This window comes from Opisthocomus hoazin, chromosome 2 (assembly GCF_030867145.1).
Source record: "Opisthocomus hoazin isolate bOpiHoa1 chromosome 2, bOpiHoa1.hap1, whole genome shotgun sequence".
NCBI classification, from domain to species: Eukaryota; Metazoa; Chordata; class Aves; order Opisthocomiformes; family Opisthocomidae; genus Opisthocomus; species Opisthocomus hoazin.
In genome coordinates, this window is record NC_134415.1 from 69,461,931 (window position 1) to 69,483,274 (window position 21,344).

Genomic DNA, 21,344 nt, shown 5'->3' on the forward strand with positions numbered 1-21,344 from the left:
CAGTTAGTAACAGCAAACATTTTTTTCAGTGTATTTGCTGACGTGCAACACTGAGAAGCTTGGTTGATCTTGTTCTTTGCAACTTGAATGTTCTTTCTTGATGCTAAACGGTAGAAAACATAATCAAGTCATAACATTGATAAAGATATTAAACAAGAGTGACCCCAAAGCTGAGCCCTGGGGAACACTGCTTGTGTCCGGCCACCAACTGGATTTAATTCTGTTCAGCACCACTCTCTGTGCTTCGCCATCCAGACAATTTTTTACCCAACGAAGAGTACATATATCTGAGCCATGAGCTGCCACCTTCTCTAGGAGAATGCTGTGGGAGACAGTATCAAAGCCTTACTAAAGTCCAGGCAGACAACATCCACAGCCTTTCCCTCACCCACTAGGTGGGTCACCTGGTCATAGAAGGAGATCAGGTTGGTCAAGCAGGATCTGCCTTTCATGAACCCATGCTGGTTGTCCTTCACATGCCTGGTGAGCACATGCAGGATGAATCACTCCAAAATCTTCCGCGATACAGAGGTCAGGCTGACAGGCCTGTAGTTCCTGGGATCCTCCTTCCGGCCCTTCTTGTAGATGGATGTCACACTGGAGATCCTCCAGTCATCTGGGACCTCACCTGTTAGCCAGAACTGCTGATAGATGATGGAGAGTGGCTTGGCCAGCTGCTCCTCCAGCTCCCTCAGTAGTCTCAGGTGGATCCCATTCAGCCTATAGACTTGTGAGTATCCAGGTGGCACAGCAGGTCTTTAACTGCTTCGTCCTGGTCTATGGGAGATTTATTCTGCTCTCCATCCCTGTCTTCCAGCTCAGGGGACTGAACACCCTGGGAATAACTGGTCTGACTATTAAAGACTAAGGCAAAGAAGGCATTAAGTACCTCAGACTTTTTCTCATCCTTGGTGGCAATATTCCCCCCCACATTCAATAGAGGATGGAGATTCTCCCTGGCTTTCTTTTTGTGGCTAATGTATTTGTAAAAACATTTCTTGTTCTCTTACAACAGTGGCCAATGACATGAAATGTCCATATGCACATGCAAAGGACTGTTTTTATGGCAAAAATTGATTATTTAGTTAAAGTAAAAATGCTGCTAGAGGTAGTATAGATACATTTCAACACCAGCACATGAATATGTTGCAGTTAAATCAGAGATTATAGCAAAACCACATGGTTCACAACAAAAAGGTAAAAAGTTTGATTTGCCTGCACACAGCTTTTGCCATTTATAGTGAGGATTTTTAATCTTATTATCCACACAATGAAACAGTCTGATTAACAAACTGAAAAACAACTGAAAAACAACTGAAAAATGAAAACTTGCATTTTGGCTGTTTTGTACAAAGAAACTCTGCCATCCTGGATATCCAAAAGACTTTTCAGGATACTGACAAGGTAAACGACCAGTAAAAAACATACTAAGCAGTGCCTGAGATTGAACACATTGGCTAATACTGGAAATAACAGAACAGGTATTCAGGGTGTTGAAAAATTAAGTCATTTGCATTTAGATGCCACTCTGGAAAACGCTGTCCTTATTTAAAAATTTTGTGGCTGTAGCACTTATAGACTTAACTCATGACTACAATTCTGCTTGACATTTAGGCCAAAAAATGGAATCCGAATCGAAGTTATTTCAGCAAAGTAGCTATTTGCATTCATTTTGCTGTAGTTTAAAATAGAGCTTAAGATATATGATAGTTCAGAATTAAGTTCTGAAGTACATCACAGTGCAGAATATTAAAACTTTATTTCCCTTAAGTACACTAAGCTTTTCATCAACGAACCAATGTCATCTTATTAATAATGTAGGAATAGAAGTATTTATGTCTGCATTCCCAGTAATCTCTCTATTCATTTTCAAAGAAGAGTTGTACCTGGGAATCAGGACTAATACAAAAGCACTGAACTCAATAGTTACATTTAGAAGCTTAGTTCTGCTAAGACCCGATCACTATCTGAGAGCAGATCACAACTGTTGAGTGAAACAACGTACCACACTGCATAGTCCCTGACACTACGTGCCTAATCTCTTCCTCTTTAACCACTCAAAGGAGCCACATATTTCATTCTTGACTGATACGATACCTTCAGCCATTTTTAGCACTGCTTTGGTTTCTCTGTTTTTCCAATTTGCTTTTAAAAAGTTTGTCATTTTTTGGAGGTGTACTAGCTGATTTAAATATTAGAGAGCTATACACCTCTGGGTATTGAGGTAAAGACGACTGCATTCTGTGGAAAAGAAAAAAAAAAGAGCCTTTTTTTGGTATCTGCTTGCCTTGATGTTACATGTCCCTCACATAGGCAAAAAAAAGAAACAAAAATGGAAAAGCTCCAGTTAAAGTCCTATAACAGATATACAAACCAGGTAAAACATTAAAATCTGTTCATTTTGCCTTGCCAATATATTCAAAGATGCATAGGATTAAGAAATGTTATATACCAAGGACTTACTGGGTCCCTATCTGTATTGTACTTTAAGAATGATGGCCTCAAGGGGGGGGTGGGGGGGTGGAAATCACAATAACATTAGTTCCTACCTCGTTGGTGGAGATGAAGGAGAGAAGAATGTCTTATTTCAGTCAGGATTTACTAAGCGTTCTAGAAAGGTTTTGCTACCTGACTTTTTTTTCATAAGACATAAGCATACAGTATCATGGGAACTGAGATTGTGGGCTCAAAACAAACACTATCCAGTTTTATGGAAAAAAATTCCAAACAGTAATTCCAAACAGTAATTCTAAACAGTAATAAGATAAGACACTTCGTACATATCAAAAGAGTGAAGAGTGTGGCCAGCATGTCAAGGGAGGTTCTCCTCCCTGCCTACTCTGCCCTGGTGAGGCCTCATCTGGAGTACTGTGTCCAGTTCTGGGCTCCCCAGTTCAAGAAAGACAAGGAAAGACTGGAGAGAGTCCCACAGAAGGCTACGAGGATGAAGAGGGGACTGGAGCGTCTGTCCTATGAGGAAAGGCTGAGGGAGCTGGGCTTGTTCAGCCTGGAGAAGGTTGAGAGGGGACCTTATAAATGCCTATAAATTTCTTAAGGGTGGGTGTCAGGAGGATGGGGCCAGACTCTTTTCAGTGGTGCCCAGCAACAGGACAAGGGACAACGGGCACAAACTGAAGCATAGGAAGTTCCTCCTGAACATGAGGAAGAACTTCCCTCTGAGGGTGACGGAGCAGTGGAACAGGCTGCCCAGGGAGGTTGTGGAGTCTCCTTCTCTGGAGATATTCAAGACCCTCCTGGACAAGGTCCTGTGCAGCCTGCTCTGGGTGACCCTGCTTTGGCAGGGGAGTTGGACTAGATGACCCACAGAGGTCCCTTCCAACCCCGAACATTCTGTGATTCTGTGAAAACTGAAGTTAGGGCAAAGATACCAGTACTGTAAAAACTAAGTTGGTGTTTTAGGCTATCGATTTTCTATTTTAAATAAAGGAGGTTCTTTGTTCCTGGATATACTGTACTGTCATTCCTTATGTCTTTCAAATTCCAGTGGGTGGTTGTTGAACCAACGTGACCAAGCAAACTTTGGTAACAACTTTCTGTGTGACTGATGGCATAGAGCATTGCAATTGCTGGTTAAATATTTAGGACAACACTAAAAAATTCACTAAGAGCAAATACTGTCACAGCAGTTACAACCTTTAGGAAAACTACAGACTTCAAAAAAGCACAAAAAGAAATCCTTCAAAGGTTTGTTGTCAGTTTTCAGTGAGCATATTAAAAAGTATTGAGAGTTTTCCTAACATCTCAAGGCTTGTGAAAAACATGGTCCAGAATGCCAAAGGAGAAAGAAATCTGTCAACTATTTTCAAAGAAACCCACACAACTGACTGATGCACAAGCAGGGTTGAATTTCTGAAATATGACAAACACAATCAAAAATTCTCCAAAATTACATTAGTATACGTACAAATGCACTTCGTGCCATCACGTGCATGCAGATGTTCACAGCCAACACACTTCCACCCTGTGAATCCAGGCTTGCAAGTGCACTGTCCAGTGACAGAGTCGCAGGGGACAGGCAGGGAACCGTATTGATCACACTCACATTCCTGGCAGGACCCTCCTGGAGTCTGTGGGTTTCCAGTGTAGCCAGAAGAACATCTAGACATTGCAAATACAAAACCAGGTTTGGCGAACTGACATGCACAGTGTATTACAATGAATACTTGGCAAGACTGTAACCAAAATGTATATGAACATTCATTCACAAACCATTTAAAAAAATCTTTGGTGCTTTATGACACAGTATACATTTGTAGAGAGAGAAATGTTGCAAACTGTCCAATAAACTGATAATAACGTTTAACCAGGACATGGAACAGTCTGGATGGAAGGAGTATGCAAAAGTGATTCCACACCTGTAACAGCTTTCAGTTAATCTTCTCTTATACCATGACAGAAAAGTTTCTGCATTAGCAATGTTTGGTCTATAGACCTTTCTTTTCCCCACTAGCCACTTGTGCTTTGCATCAGAAATCAAATCGTATAGTAGACACTTGCTAATTCTGATCATCTTAATCCCATAGCATTGCTATGGATGGGGCAACAGCTGCTGTTTAGGTTATTAATTTGCAATTTGGTCATCAATATGTTTGTAAGCGTCTTGTACAGTCAGTGCCCTTGAAGACACAATAGTCATTAGAACACAGGATACAAGCGACATCAAGACACACTATAAGCATCGTATCTAATTTTAGATAAATTTCCTATATTTCAGTTTAACTTCTGAAGCCCAGGTGAAAAAAACCTCCACAAATCAGAAAGTAAGACTAGGACAATATGTGTGATATAAATAACACTGATTATCAATTTACAGTGGGTGTACATAAAAATTGCCTTTTATTGCTGAGTTTTAACAACATATAAAGAGGGAACAGCTTACCCAAAAGCATGTATTTAAATATTAGTAAATATATATTTATAGTATCAAAGGACATTGCTCTCCTTCATGTCTTGCCCACCTTTCATTTTCCCTCTTTATTCTTTTTCCATTCATCCTACCTTTCACAGTACTGGCCTTCATATCCAGGTGGGCATGCAGTACACCGGTAATTACCAGGTCCTTCCGCAACACAAGAAGGGCTAAAACTAAAGCAAAAGCAAATGAAAAAGTTTTTTCCACTCAACTGCATCATTTCACCCTAGTCAGCTGTGCAGAAGTGCCCATGGTAAGCTCCACTCTTAATTTAAATGGCAGTATTTTCTTATCTATTTATAAACACCTTTGGGAGATCCCTCCTTTCTATTAGGAATTTTGTGAATGCCTTGCTGTGATACCGGCACATTTTAGACGAATGCTGGAAGGGCAGAATCAATGAGGGCTGTATCAGAGGGGATGGAGTCAAGAATGCCCATGTTGTAGGCTTGTGTGAGTGAATGGTGCTGTCACTCATAGTGATCAAGAAAAGGTAGTAATGGGAAGGATGTGAAGCAAAAGTTAAAGAAACTGAGCTAACAAACATCCATCCTTTCCAGTCTAATTTAATTTTAGTCTGAACAAAAGGAGATAAGCTGAGAAGACTTTACTCAAAGGTAGGACATAAAGAGGGAGAAAGGAAACAAAGTCAACAGCCACATGGAATCTTCCGAAAAGGCAGCATCAGATGGTCTTCTCAAGGAAATACTGAAGAGAAAAGACTGGCCTACAGAGAAAAAAAACCTAAAAGCTATCTTCTTCATGGTCAGGGAGGAGTCGTATTTTAATCACAGAAGACACTAGAGTATTTTTACTAAGCCATGATGTAGAAGAGTAACTAGTGACTGCAGTGTGTACCTATGGGAGCTGTGTGAAGTAACATGCTGCTGAAATAGTGGTGCATTAAGTGTTTGCACAGACAGTTAAAATGAATGAAAAGGGTAGGCAGGGGAAAAGAAACACAACTAAGTATTAAAATGGCGCAAGACTGTAAAACTCACTCCGCTCTTTGTGGAAGAAGAACCAGAAAAGCACAGAGGTGGCTAGCGGCGAGTGCAGAGCTCTTTCTTGGCACAGTACAGTCAGCAACCTACCCTAACTTGCTTATAATGCATTAAATCAATAGTGCTTGAATGAGCATATAAAATTACACCTTTGCAAAAAAAGGTAAACAAATTGATCTGTTACTCACAAACTCATTATCCAACACATTTTCAACTCTACAAAAATAGACCCACACCCCCAGGAACAACTCATTCTCTCTGTTTTTTTTCCAGCTTATCATGTTTGAAGCTGACTGCTGACTGTACAGGAGTGTAAAAACAGTATTTAAAACCTTAGTGGAGTTTTGTAAACTTTCATAAATAAAAATAATTGCACTATACTAATTCACAAATATCATGTCAGTCATGACATAACAAGCTAATGAGATAGCTCATTAGCTATCTGCATTTTGTGCAGATTATGATTACTCAACTATCATACAATAGCTGCAGGTTGTTATATTTTTTTCCTCCATAGTATCTCAAAGAGCTTTCACCAAGCTGAACCAAAGTGTGCAAGCAAATCCAAGGTGGGATGCCCTTGTTTTCCACTTCATTCTGTAGCTTTATGAAATAGATCTATCCCACCTTGGCCTATTCATCTAAAAGTTAGGCACATAGTCTAAGCTAACTGTTAGAGGCATCCTCTATCAGCTGTGGAAATTAGAGATGCACAGACAGGCATATACACACACATTTGAAACATCTCCTCCCCCGCCCTCTCTCCTATGGTGGTGTCCCTCGGTTTTAACATGTGTGAGATGCAGAGTTGTCTGTCCCTTCATTTACTATACAGGTACCAAAACTCTTGATGGCTACAGCTAACAGAAGTAGAAATCCAGTCCATGACATCTAGAGACATCTGAGTTAAGTTCTGTAAAACCCACACATTTCTGCTTCTGGACATGCTCAGATCTGACTCCTCTTTCGACAGCACTAAGAAACTGGGCAACTATCTTGTGGTTAAGTGTATTTACTAATTTCAGACTAGTTGCTACTCACTTATCTCCTGTGAAGGCTTTTGAACAAAAAAGCCTCATGAACACTTTCATGTGAGCATGACACAAAAGGTCCTGACATCTGCAGCCATGCCAGTTGTGTGGCTGCGTGAGACATTGGTGCTTTTCTTGCTCGCCCTTCCACAGGCAGCTCCACAATTGGAGTGCGCACTCGGGACACATGGACTGCCTGGAGTCCACGCGTTTCTCAACTGTAGTGTACTTCCATGACATCCACTTCCTGTCTTTCGTGTGAGCCTTTAGATCAGATACTGAAGTGATTTCTGGAGCAGAGTGTGGAGAATATGTGTAAATTCTTGTAGCAGAGTGCCATAACAATCCAGGTGAAGAGTCCTGCTCATTTTTTGATCAGACACCTGTGCTTCTGGGCAACCAAATGTTCTTAAGCCCCAGAAAAAAAACAGACTCTTCTCTGGACACACTCCAGAGTGCCACTCAATGTCTTTCTTGTAGTGAGGGGCCCAAAACTGAACACATTACTCCAGGTGTGGCCTCACCAGTGCTGAGTACAGGGGCACGATCACCTCCCTACTCCTGCTGGCCAAACTATTCCTGACACAAGCCAGGATGCCGTTGGCCTTCTTGGCCACCTGGGCACACTGCAGGCTCATGTTCAGCCAGCTGTCGACCTACACTCCCTCGTCCTTTTCTGCTGGGCAGCTTTCCAGCCACTCCTCCCCAAGCCTGTAGCGTCGGATGGGGTTGTTGTGACCCAAGTGCAGGACCCAGCACTTGGCCTTGTTAAACTTGGCTTCAGCCCATCAATCCAGTCTGCCCAGATCCCTCTGCAGAGCCTTCCTACCCTTGAGCAGATCAACACTCCCACCCAGCTTGGTGTCATCTGCAAACTGACTGAGGGAGCACTCAATCCCCTCATCCAGATCATCGATAAAGATGTTAAACAAGAATGGCCCCAAAACCGAGCTCTGGGGAACACCACTCGTGACCAGCCGCCAGCTGGATTTAACTCCATTCAGTGCCACTTGCTGGTCTTGGCCATTTAGCCAGTTCTTTATCCAGTGAAGTGGTGCCGTGATTCAGATCTCAAAGGTCTTTTCCAACCTAAGTGATTCTATGATTCTCTGATATTTGCAGCACCTCCTACTGCCAGTTAGTAACAGCAAACGTTTTTTTCAGTGTATTTGCTGAAGTGCAACACTGAGAAGCTTGGCTGATCTTGTTCTTTGCAACTTGAATATCCTTTCTTGATACTGAAAGGTAGAAAACATAATCAAGTCATAATGGAAAACATTAATGAAAAAGAGTACAACTCAGAAAATTTGCAGTTAAGACCACATTATGACTTTCTGAGATAAAGGGTATTTCTTTAAGCCTCTTTTATAATTATTTTCGTTGTTCTCAGTTTGATATTTATGAGATTTGGAAACACTTAAAAACATTTGCTGTGGATGAATGATCATGAAGTGTTTAGCTACTGTTGTCTGAGAAAGGGATTCCCTCCTTCAGAATTAACCTTAGACCACCCCAAAATGATAAAATGAAGAAGAAAGAAGAACAAGAAAAACCCCTTTCATATATACTGGCTGAAATACTCACTAAACCATCCTATATGTCAGACAAAACACAGAAAAACGATTTTAAGGAACACTTTCAACCTTTCAAGAGAACAGTCACGAAACACAAACCTTTTCAGAGCAGTACTACAGTATGATTCCAAATATCAGTAAGAGCTTCTCAGCAAAACAATAAACAAGCTCAAGTGCTAAAGTATAATCTGTCGGGAACACATGCGGAGACATCATGGCAAGGCTCATTAGCATAAAGCAACCAATAAAATTTATGCTGCAATAACTATATTGCTTTTAAATTATTCTATCTTTCACAAATTGCCTAAAACTCATGTAACATTAAATAAGAAATCAATAAATTCCACAGTGGAGCAAGAAAGGCACTGTAACACATTTATACCAACTTAATATATGAGCATAAGACTTTTTACAGCTCCCTTGTGGCTATATTGTACTTGAGTTCTGTTCTAGCTTCGTTTATGAGAATACCTTTATAACACACATTCATTATCTGTTGAGTATTGCATTTTCTAGCACTTATTAATTTATTCATCACAAATTAGCAAGGGAGCAATTTCTGACTTTTAAAGGAAGATCAATTAACAAAAGTAGATATGAAACTTTTTAGTATGGCTTACATGACGCAGTTCTCCTGTAGCCATCTGAAAAAGGACACAGTGAGCCCAAAACAAAGTTCTTGCTTGCTGGAAATGTAATTCTGCATCATGAATTTGCTTACTTGTTACTAGAAGTGGCCAGGGGACAAGCACAAGGCTGACAGTCATTTGGAGAGCCTTGGACAATGCCATAAAATCCTAGCGCACATCTCTCACAGTGGTGACCAGCAGTATTGTGCTGACAATTCTGTGGAGGAAGGAGACAGAATGAAAGCCATATTTGATAATTACAAGAAAGCAGAAAACATTTTGTTCCCTGGGATTCAAACTTATTTCGATTCATAATTTCTCTCTCCCTGACATGATTCACAGTGGGACTGCTTGCTTTAAGCACCTATCAAATGCCTGCTGAGTTATATATGGGTTTACAAGGAGAAAGCATGGAGGCCTGTAGCTAGCCAGACACATCCTATGGAATTTATTATCCCATTCGCCCTTCCTTCCCTCTTTTGTTCCAGCCATTGAAGCAGGAGAAAGAACCAATTAAAATTCAATCTTACTGTATCAGGTCATATGTATTATTATCTCTAAGAGCAGTGCTCTGTTTATTGCATGACACATGGTACATTGCCTCTTTAGTTTGTGGATATTTAGTTTTTCTTTTTACACAAATAGTAATTCAGCAGCAATACAGCACTGCATAATCTGAACTCCAGGAAATCAGAATGGAAAACTTTAAAGGTAGATGGTTTGCTTTTTTTGACCCCCCCTTTAACTTTGACACTGAAGCTATTTAAGCAAAATTGGATTAAAATATTGTCCTCTATTTTTTTTTAGATCAGTTACACAACTTGTGAATTTTACATTAAGATGAACCTAGTGCATAAATTCAGAAACATAATACCTGACAAACTGATGTTTCAGGATCACACATAGTACTGTGTCCATGACACTGACATATAACACAGGCGCCTAAGGACTGAGCAGGTGTCCTTCCTGCGGGTGAGGATGGAAGCCTATAAAATCCTGGAGAGCATGACTGCAATAAAAAAGATGGAGAAGAAAACAGATCATTACAGAGTGAACTAGGTACGGGAAGCATTGCAAGATCATCTTTCCAATCACCAGTTTTTACAAGTTGTGAAAAGAACCTGACAGGCTTCCAGCTGTGTTACAAACAATATGCAGTACTTTACAGATAACAAGAGCCAGCCCTAATTGGAAACATTGCGGAAAAATCCCGGGAGCACGCCACTGGCACCAGACTCCTTGTATTACAGCTTGAGAGACCTTTCATTCAGATGCAGAACACCTCACTGTTCTCACTGTGCAACAAGCATCGTTCCTTTCATTTCTTAAGAATAAGGTTTGTTTCTGAAATAATTTTTTTGCATGGACTGTGGAGAGCAAGCATTATGATTCTGTTCCCTTCACCCTTGGTGAGTATTTCAGGTTTGACAAGCTAATATCTGCCTACATACCGCCTGATGGACAACAAGCAAAAGCCAGATGACAATAATCAAGAAACTGGCTGCATGGCTGCATTATTTATAGCTATATAATTTGAAGACCGTAAAAATAAAGAATTTAAAACATTAAAAGTTTTACATGTCTTGGGACTATTAGCCCCAAATCAAATTTATTGTCACTAAGTCTCCTCTAGCCCAGCTTGGCAATAAAATTCTGAGAGCAACCCAAAAATTGCTAGCAAAGCTGACGCATGAAAAATCAAGTACTTGATCTTTATTTCAGGCTTATTATGCAAATGTATGAAAGTGTCTACATAGCTCCCAGAAAGCACACAGCTATGGCAGCATAAAAATACAAACAGGACCATTCTGAGAGTTCAGACCATTAGGGGTAAGTGCTACAGCCAAGTCACTCCGTCCCAAGCATGAATCCCACCTAACTGCTCATTTGTGACAGTGGTGCTGGGAGCCTACGAAGGCTGCCTCATGAGGTCATTTCCTACTGTGGACCACAGTTTCTGCTTTTTGGAGAGAATGTGAATAGTACACTCTTCATAGAGCAATAAAATGGATGCAAAATATAACAAAAGAGAATCTGGAGTAAGTAACTTATACTGATCAAAAGCAGGATTCTTCGGTCAGGCACTAGCTGACATGTTAGATTCTATTCATATGACACCAATCTGACAGTTTTATAATAATTGCCAAAACCTCCAGGAGTCTAAGCTATGAAAAAAGCATAAACACAATTATTTTCTTTAGAATCACAAAGAAAGTAATCTAACTCACTTCTGCTCTTCCCCTTTTATTTTGACTTAGACTACATTAAGATCCCTCAAGCATAGAAACAGTCTACCTGCTTTTTCATGGTTTGTGAAGAATTCCAAATTAGATAAATAATCTCATATGAAAGTAATTTTTTTTCTTACTACAGTTTTCTAATTTTTTCCTCCCTCTCCATCCCCGGAAGAGTCCTTGTCCAAGGAAAAAACGGTACAAAGCACAGCTTTCCAAGTTCTAAGTAACTTTAGGTTCAGGATATAAATATATGGTACATCATCACACAAATCTAATCTCGAAGTGTTTTTTCTGATATACTATTGACACTCTTGTAATCTGTTTTGATTTAAGTATTTCTGAGATGAAACAAGACACAGACAAAAGATGAAGCAGACTATATTTTCATCACTAGTTCAGAAGTTTTTCAGAAGTAACCATTAGGGAAACTCTTACCACTGCTTTTTCATCTTGCTACTGGATTTAAAAAAAAAAAAAAATGAGTCACTTCCAGTAAAAACTGCTGCACATATAGTCCTCCAAATGCAATTATAGGATAAATCATGAAACAGACACATATACCCTGTTAGCATTTGCTTAAAAAATGCCTGAGTATCAGATGCTTTTTTCTGCTGCTGAAATTAAACAAACCTTCATAAAACACACCATAACCTTCACTGAGCACACTAGAAATAAACTAAGTTATGAGCATGTGACAACTGCACAAAGTATGAAGGTTGCAACTGAGACATTTATTCCAGCCTGTGGTGGGTGTGAATTAAAATAAAGTTCTAATTACATTATCATGTATTTTCCTTCAAAAATGCAATTTGTCACAGTATTTTTTTAAAAATCTGTACTTCTGAGCAAATGCTGGAGCCCGTTAATTTCTCATATGTGTATTTACGCACGTTCAGGTGTATGCTCTTACCAAAACAGCATGCAAAGAAAATGACTTAATTCACTCCCTTGCACACATTTCCTATGAACTCACTGTTCCTGTGTAACACAATCCTGTAAAACATCTGAAGGGAGCAGAGTTCTTGCAGATAACAATGCACCTTTCCCTTCATATACTCACTCCATATTTTCTCCCACCACTAGCCTGGGGAAACCCTGCAGAAGATCTCACTTAGTCAGGATGTCTGAGGGGTTTGCAGAATACTCAAGGTGATATTCCCTGCTACCTCCACCAAGCAACTGCAACAAAGGCTTTTGGAATTGCTAGCCCTGCTTAATGATAAGAACATGCTGGTTTGCACACAAAAAGACTGCCTGTCTCATCATCAAGAGCACATACAGTCAAAAATATTAACTTCTATTCTACAATCAAAGTACTAGATTTTAAACACTTTCTCTGGTACCTATCACAAGATACATTTTACAAAAGCATACAAATCAGCTGGTTTTCTATGAAACTTGGGCACTTGTCAAACATGATCTTTAGCATGAAAATATTTAGACAAACAAAACAATAAATTAGTACAGGTATCCTTTGAGGAAAGGCTGAGGGAACTGGGCTTGTTCAGCCTGAAGAAGAGAAGGCTGAGAGCAGACCTTATAAATGCTTATAAATATCTGAAGGACGGGTGTCAGGAGGATGGGGCCAGACTCTTGTCAGTGGTGCCCAGTGACAAGACAAGGGGCAACGGCACAAACTGAAGCATAGGAAGTTCTGTCTGAACATGAGGAAGAACTTCTTCCCTCTGAGGGTGACAGAGCACTGGAACAGGTTGCCCAGGGAGGCTGTGTAGTCTCCTTCTCTGGAGATATTCAAGACCTGCCTGAATGAGGTCCTGTGCAGCCTGCTGTAGGTGACCCTGCTTCGGCAGGGGAGTTGGTCTAGATCAGCCACAGAGGTCCCTTCCAACCACTAACATTCTGTGATTCTGTGATAAAGAGTACCAAACTCACTTAGTTGACCAACACTTTTCTCTCAATGTTAGAAATTTACCAGATGTCAACAGTTCAAGACAATAGTTTCCATTAGTGTCAGATGTAACTTATTTTATTTTCAGACACAGTGATTCAACTGCTTCTAAGAATAAAGCAACAGCTCCCTGTTCAGCCAGGTGAGTCATAGAAACAAGCTGCCCAGGGAAGTGGTGGAGTCACCATTATGAAGGGGTTCAAAAAACACATAGATATGGCTCTTCAGAACATGGTGTAGCAGGCATGGTGGTGTTGGGTTGACGGTTGGACTTGATGATCTTAGAAGTCTTTTCCAAACTTAATGATTCTATGATAATACACTATTTGGATTATGTTCCAGAATTCCTGCTCCTCTTTACAAGCAGCTCCATCACTTATGTAAGGGGTACTGAAATTTGATAGGAAGCAAGCTTTTATGTATGAATTGAGCAAGATCTTCTTATGGGAGTTCTAGAACAGCACTGGAAGAAGAATAATTGTGGGGGAGTAAAATGGAAGGATATTTGCCAGAACTCAGTGGCCCTTTTCAATATATTTTCATAGATCCACTTGGATAAATTTTAAGTATTCAGAAAACTGACAGTTTAAACATGTGCAGTAGACATTTCCTAAAGCTTTGAAAACATCTTCCGTGAAGCTTTCTTTCATGAAGTACAGGCATGCTACAGAATGTCTCTCATCTACATTTTTAATGCATATGCAGTGCTAATTGAGCAGTCAAGCATGCAAAATAAAAGCAAAATGGACTGCTTTCATCCTTTTAGTGTTGGTCCACAAAGGCATGCTATTGGAACGGTTTCAAGAGGAAAGATCGATGTGAGGAACCTACAGGTTCTCAACTATGAACTGCCTTTTTGACCAACTGTTCAGAATGCATTGTTTCAAGTTTTGCTTTTGAAATGACTTGTCTTTTTAAATTTTATTGTTGTTTTAGTTATTCATTATAATACACACATTTACGAAATCAAAATTAAAATGCTGTTTAGCTTATTTTTAAAACAAAATATTTCAGTCAGTCATACAGCTATTAAGACTTTATATGGGAATTTAAATGTCAAGCCAGGCAAACTTAAAAATCTGGAAAGCCTTTACAGAATAGGATTTTAAAATTCTGCGTGGCTCTTTATAGAGTGCTTGGTGCTACAATTTTAAATACATTCTTTTAACTTTTTCATTTTCTAATATGTTTCTACACTTTATTTGGTGAATTTCAGTCAACTGACAGATTTTTGACTTCTCAGGATTAAGTAGTATGTAATATTTAATTATTCACTATTATAAATGTTAATTTGTAGTTTACTTATAACTATCAATAGTTTATAGAATCAGTTGGGGGTTTTGTAATGTGACATAGAGGTTTCCTGTGTTTTTCTCCACAGATTCCGTGAATCGTGGTCATCATAAATGATGCGTGTAGTTCAGTCTTTTGGAAGATATCATATGGTAACTGTATTGTGTATTATAGCAGCATAGTACATAGTACATTACAATAGTATTATACCGCTATCTATCCAAAAAGGTTTGATCAGTCAGCATCAGTCACACAATTCAGACTCAGAGATGCTGACCCAGTAAAGCTCACTATCCTGTCTTCTAAATATTAAAGTCATTGCCATGGTTTCAGTGGCATACTTGTCTAAAGCAAAAAAAAGTGCTTAAATTCCTTGTAGAGAGACACCTGAGAGAGAAAGAATGTAAGTAATTAAATTAAGGGAGAGTTGTTGCCAGTTAAATGAACTTACACTCTAATTACTTATCACACCTTACAAATGAATGGACCAAAGAAGGTATAAAAAGTTTTACTGGAGTTCAGGTTAGCACCTTACCTCACAGGACAAACCAGAATAACCGAAGGGGCAATCACATTTCTCAATCAAGTAAGCCTGAGGAGTCATCCCAGACACAGTGCCACCTTCAGCAACTTCCATTGAGATCTCAGAAATCCTGAAAAAACAGGAGTAAACATCTCTAATGAGATTAGTCAAGCACTAACTCCAACCCAGTTAGTTCATAGTCAGCTGGCATGGCAGAAAATGGTCTGATTTGGCTGTTTGTAGGCTTCTTGACCTACAGGAGACAAACAACACTATTTTTGCCTCTCTTAAGGGAACAACAAAGCTACCACCACCTCCAGTCTCATTTGCAATTTCTAGGCAATAGTATGACTATTGTTTTTCTCCTGCTTGATTCTATCATCTTTGTTAATCTCTTTTCAGCCAAACTATTAACAAAAGCTCATATCTGATTCTTCATTTGGAGAGACTCATTAAGAAATTGAAGTCACATACTGAACGCAGTTCCAGTTCATGATTCTTATAGGTACAGCAATAAATCTGTTCACTAAATGAGCTTTTAATGAGGCAACTATTTAAAAAAATAAAATAAAATCTATCCTCAACAATTAAAGCAATCTAATAAGCTCTAGAGCAGACTTCAAAGACAATGGACATTTGCCTTTTTAGCAGGAATTTCAAGATCTGTAGCCAGATATCTTTTTTGGTTTTCCTTAGGATCATTTAGACACACACACAACAAATTCAGAGCAAACAAGAAATCCTACTACAGAAAAATCTCCTAGTATCAGAAAAGGATATGTTTCACGGTAGCACTTCCAACCTTTTAACTTTCCAAGAAATTGGTTGACTGTATTAACAATAACATCCCTACCTCTCGACCACTGCCTGTCTTTGCAGTATGCATGCTGACCTGCCAAATATGGTTGAGTACTTGATGGACAAAGGCAACAAACATAATATCTAATGAAATACACTTAATCATAATGTACTGCAATGCTGTTCTTCTAGCTTATTTCTTTATTTTGCGGGTTTGTTTGTTTAGATGAATGCTATGATCTGGAACCCCTTACTGTCTTTGAGGAACAAAATGGGTAGAATAGTGTAAATTTTAAATCTTCAGCTATATGGCCAACCTAAAAGAAACTGTTGAAGAACGTGTGACTAGCTGAATAAGTGTCAATAATGCTGCTAGAGTCTATTCATGAAGAAATTGTGCATAAGGCTAACTCAGAGGAGCTCACAAAACTGCTCAACTCCTCCTCATGCTCAAAGTCTGTTCAGCTACTCTCAAACCTCGATTACTGAGTGACACTCTTCTGCACATTGGCATACAGGCACAGATGTCAGGATGACTGTAGGAAAAGCAAACGCCCACTGCTGAGCCTTTTGGGATTGAGTTTAGGTGACCAGACCCATACCTCTTGCCACCTTGTGTCAATGCAAAATCCCCAAATTGTCTAGTAACTTCAATCCTGTGTTGCCTTCTTTACTGTCTGAAGAAAGAGGTTCAGTGGAGCAGGGAAACCAAACAAAAAACCCCATGCAAACAAAGCCAAGTCAAAACAGCAAACCAAAAATAGAGAGGGCAAAATGATTCAGATCTGATCTCTCAATGTAAGCTCACACTGAAAACTGTACATTGAATGGAAAAACAAAATGAAATCTGCCTCCCCATCATCTTCAAGGCTGAGGCAATGGTCTGTGTGCTGCAAAAAACTATTTACTGTGAGAAATCTGTATTTAAATAATAATACATTCTGAGATCACAAAGCTACCTGTTGTTTGTGTGAAAATGTTACTTAAGCAAGGTCAGGCTTGGTTGATTCTTGGAACATGTCTAATAGGCAGCAGTCCAACAACTGCTACCTGATCAGTGTCAGGGATATCGAAATAATTCACAGACAAATTGAAAGCACACTTCCAATTCAAAGTAATTTATTACCACAGCCCAGTTGCCTGAAAAGCAAAACAAAATCTAATAAAAGATATGTTTCAATTTAGAGTGGTGAATGTGAAAATGAGGGGAAAAAAATGAACAATATAGGAGAAAAATGTTTGGCTTTGGATTCTGAGCAGAAATCTCTAAATCAGTAGTAATGCTGCAGCATTGAAGCAGAAACAACATTAGCATTGCTGCTAAACTATACAGCTAATACAGCGCTAACTCTAGCACTAGGCTATTTTTATGCTTCCAGCTGCTGTTGCTGCTTTATTTTAAATGTTTTTCCTGTAGTTTATCACTTATCTGCACCTTTTAAACTCTGCAATTGAAATTAAGACACTATTAAAAACCTTAAAAAATTTAAAATGTCTTCTTATATAATATTTTCCTCCTATCCACAGCTTCTTTTGCTTTATATTTTTCTGCTATGCACAGTCAGGTAGAAAGAGAACCTTTACTAGTTTAGAACAGGACCCTTATCTAGAAAGCACAACACTATTTAAACAAATGCTTTAAGTCACTGAATTCAAACGTGTTTAAAGTTGAGCATAAATATTGTCCTTTAGAGGGTCTCAGACTATTTTTAATAAAAACCTTCAATTCTTATGCAAGCTAATATTCCACTAACCTTTAAAAAACATTTTGGGGGATTTATTTTATGGTCTTAAGCAAAACTTCCTCTGAAATCATTCAAGGTGCTAACTTGAAAAAAAATAATAATGTATTCCTGCTGTTTATTTTCTACTTTAAGTTTCAGATACCATGTGATGACTGTTACCTATGTAACTAGACAGACCATAAAAATCTATTGCAACCTAACCACTTCCAAAACCAAACACGGTATGATATGCAAGGTTATGACTTGAGATGGAGTATTATCAGAAAGGAGAGATGAACTCTTCGCTAAGTCCTGCTGTCATATAAAATGTCACATTCTGAAATGCGATGCTGTAAAAATACATTTTGGTTCTTTAAGTGCCACCTTGCAAAGCTGCCCTGAAACTGAAAAGTCCTCTTCTGTTCTGTTATATGTCTCATTACCAGGCAGCCTTTATAAAATAGTGATGTATTTAAATGCACGTCTAGTTCAGTCACGATGGTCATACGCATGTCAGACCAAAATCGTGAAAACGGAGGTTCATGCTCATAACTTATGCTGCTTGAGTTGAGATAGTATTCAGTTTTTGCTTCCACAGCTGAACTAGGATCTGTATTGCATAAAGCAAAGGAAGAAACAGACACAAACCATGGATATGCTTCTCAAATTTTGCATGTTGCACTGGAGTTACTCTACTATCTCTTTCCACTGGAATTCCCTGTGCTTGTAATACAATATCCTAAACTGACTATGCCAAAAATAAATGAAACCAATGTATAACATTTATGTTGTTAATATTTAGCAACTAGCCAGTGCGAATAGGATGGATACTTTCTGTAACTGAGATACTTTACAGACAATAGCAGAAATAACGAATATGTTTTCTGTCACACAATGCTGCAACATTGAATTGTGTCTGCCCCTACCATTCACCCTCATAAACTCCAAAGGTCATGATCTTCTAGATCTATTTGTGACCTAGAAATCTAGAAATAATTTTAGCCTATTACTTTTATGACAGAATCTTAGAATAGACCTCTGGAGACCTTTGCAGTTTATCTCCAATTATTCCTGTGTTCTTGTTAATAAATCTTGCTTGCAAGGATACTGTGAATTCATTAGCAAAAACTTTTAGGAATAGTTTATGTAATCTGTTCCAGAACTTCTTTACCCCCAGGAATTTTTCTCTTGTTCTTAATGTGACTCTTTCCTGCTGAAGTTTAAGCTCATTTATTTTTTGACTTACCCACCATGGCAACAGAAAACAGAAGGTTCTTTACTTTCTCTTTGTGACAACATTTTATGGATCTTGTGGCAATTTCTAATTTCTAAATAAATCTGGTTCTTTATCTCTTCTCTCACAGGTCATATTTTCTGACCTGTGATCACAGAATCATAGAATCAGAGGTTGGAAAAGACCTCTAAGATCATCAAGTTCAACCGTCAACCTAACACCACCATGCCTACTAAACCATATCCCAAAGTGCCACAGCTACATGTTTTTTGAACACCTCCAGGGATGGTGACTCTACCACTTTCCTGGGCAGCCTGTTCCAATGCCTGACCACTCTTTCAGTAAAGAAATTTGTCCTAATATCCAATCTAAACCTCCCCTGACACAACTTGAGGCCATTGCCTCTCATCCCATCACTAGTTACCTGGGAGAAGAGACCAACAGCTGCCTCACTACAACCTCCTTTCAGGTAGTTGCAGAGAGCAATAAGGTCTCCCCTTCAGCCTCCTCTTCTCCAGACTAAACAGCCCCAGCTCCCTCAGCTGCTCCTCATAAGACTTTTTCTCCAGACCCCTCACCAGCCTTGTTGCCCTTCTCTGGACATGCTCCAGCAACTCAATGTCTTGTAGTAAGGGGCCCAAAACTGGACACAGTGCTCGAGGTGTGGCCTCACCAGTGCTGAGTACAGGGGCACGATCATCTTCCTACTCCTGCTGGCCACACAATTCCTGACACAAGCCAGGACGCCATTGGCCTACTTGGCCACCTGGGCACACTGCTGGCTCATGTTCAGCTGGCTGTTGTCCAACACCCCAAGGTGCTTTTCTGCCGGGCAGTCTTCCAGCCACTCCTCCCCAAGCCTGTAGCATTGCGTGGGGTTGTAGTGACTGAAAGTGCAGGACCTGGCATTTGGCCAGTGATGATGTTCACTGTTATGCTCTGAACACTTTTTTTTTTTTTTAAATTTAATTCTGATATCCAAAATTTGATGCTTAGGCTTCCCTAGTGTTGAGTGGAAGTAAAAGATTAAATTTTTTGCACTTTGCAGGCCATACCTGTTTATACATGCAGCTAGAATTTTAGCATTTTTCAACAAGAATATCATTACTGAATCACATTCACCTGGTGATATGTTGTAAACTACAGACCCCTGTTTGAAGAACAAGGCATCTAAGAGGTTGTTCCTTGTTTGTTCAGTTGACTATTCCTTTCAAAGTGTAAAATCTTATAGCTGACCTTTAGATTGCATCAGATTTCTGTATTATTCCTTTTGTCCTATGTCTGATGTCCACTTCAAATTTAGTAAAGCGTTATCTTCATTTCATCTAACTTTTAATGAATTAACTGAATAGAAAATGTTGAATATATCTGCCCCTAACATATTGGATTAGGTAGCATTTCATTAAAGGGAGTACTCTTTCATCTTTGACTTTTTACCTCATTTCCCACTTGCAAGAGAAAATTCCTTCATATGTTAACATTTATATTTAATTACAGCATCATGTTTTCATGAAGTAGACATTTAGTCAAAAAATACTTTTGATTTCTTTCAGGATGTGTGTGCTTACATGTGTTTTCTGTTCTAGCATCCTGAAAATAAGGATTTCATTTGCCTATTGTGATTTAAACTTTCTATTGAATAAAATTTCCCTCTCCTGCGTCTTCTGCTATGCTGAATGCTAACTCCCTCTGTGCTTCTCAGCAACTGCTTATAGCTTATGTTATGAATAAAAATTCTGCTGTGAAGCTCTATCAGGTTTTCAGTTACTATTGCACTACTTCAGACCACTACACAAAGTAGTTACCTGCTCTGCCTCATGATATTGCCATGAGTAGCCTTAATAAGAATGTAATGAACATCATACAACACATTCAGGAAGTCTTCCCGGGATACAGCTCTACTTGCTCTTGATTCATCTCCATAATACTTCCATGTGAAATCTGCCTGGGACATGGTCCTGTTGACACCAGGGTCATCATGAGAATATTCCCAGAGCACAGTGTCTCTGACTCTTTGGTCATCACCAAAATATTCCCATTCATGCTGAAAGACAGTAATACGAAACCAGATTATTAACAGTATTAAAAAGAACCAGATGCTTAAGTTCTGGGGAAAAAAGCAGATGGAAACGTTACCTCTGTCATCTCTATCTCGTGCCTTGTCAGTTGCCCAATCAGAGGGGCAGCCATATGCCGGACAATAATTCTTGTATGGGTGGGAGGTCCACCTCTTATGATGACTTGCGGGTAGTAAGTAGTAAACCCAGTCTCTTCTCGTGCTTCAAAGTAGATTGCATATTTCAGTTTCCCTCCATAAGCAGTCAGCTAACAAAGCAAAACACAAAGTACAAAAATAAATCTCATTTTCCGTTATGTAAAAATAAATTCCTGGGCATATGTAGGAGCTCAATACTCTCTGCACCTGTGCGCAGTCTGATGAATGTGCATGTAGTAG

The 21,344-nt window shown here is 39.2% G+C and overlaps 1 protein-coding gene across 1 annotated transcript in view; it reads right to left on the reverse strand.

The window, feature by feature from the left end:
- Positions 1–21,344, reverse strand: part of LAMA2 (laminin subunit alpha 2) — a 408,847-nt gene that overhangs the window by 115,080 nt on the left and 272,423 nt on the right. The window contains exons 27-33 of the mRNA XM_075444852.1: positions 21,026–21,214; positions 20,695–20,933; positions 15,146–15,263; positions 10,046–10,180; positions 9,264–9,388; positions 5,020–5,106; positions 3,926–4,119 (exon numbers count right to left, since the gene is read on the reverse strand). Of these exons, the coding sequence (XP_075300967.1) occupies positions 3,926–4,119; positions 5,020–5,106; positions 9,264–9,388; positions 10,046–10,180; positions 15,146–15,263; positions 20,695–20,933; positions 21,026–21,214 (1,087 nt within the window). The remainder of the gene's footprint in view (positions 1–3,925; positions 4,120–5,019; positions 5,107–9,263; positions 9,389–10,045; positions 10,181–15,145; positions 15,264–20,694; positions 20,934–21,025; positions 21,215–21,344) is intronic.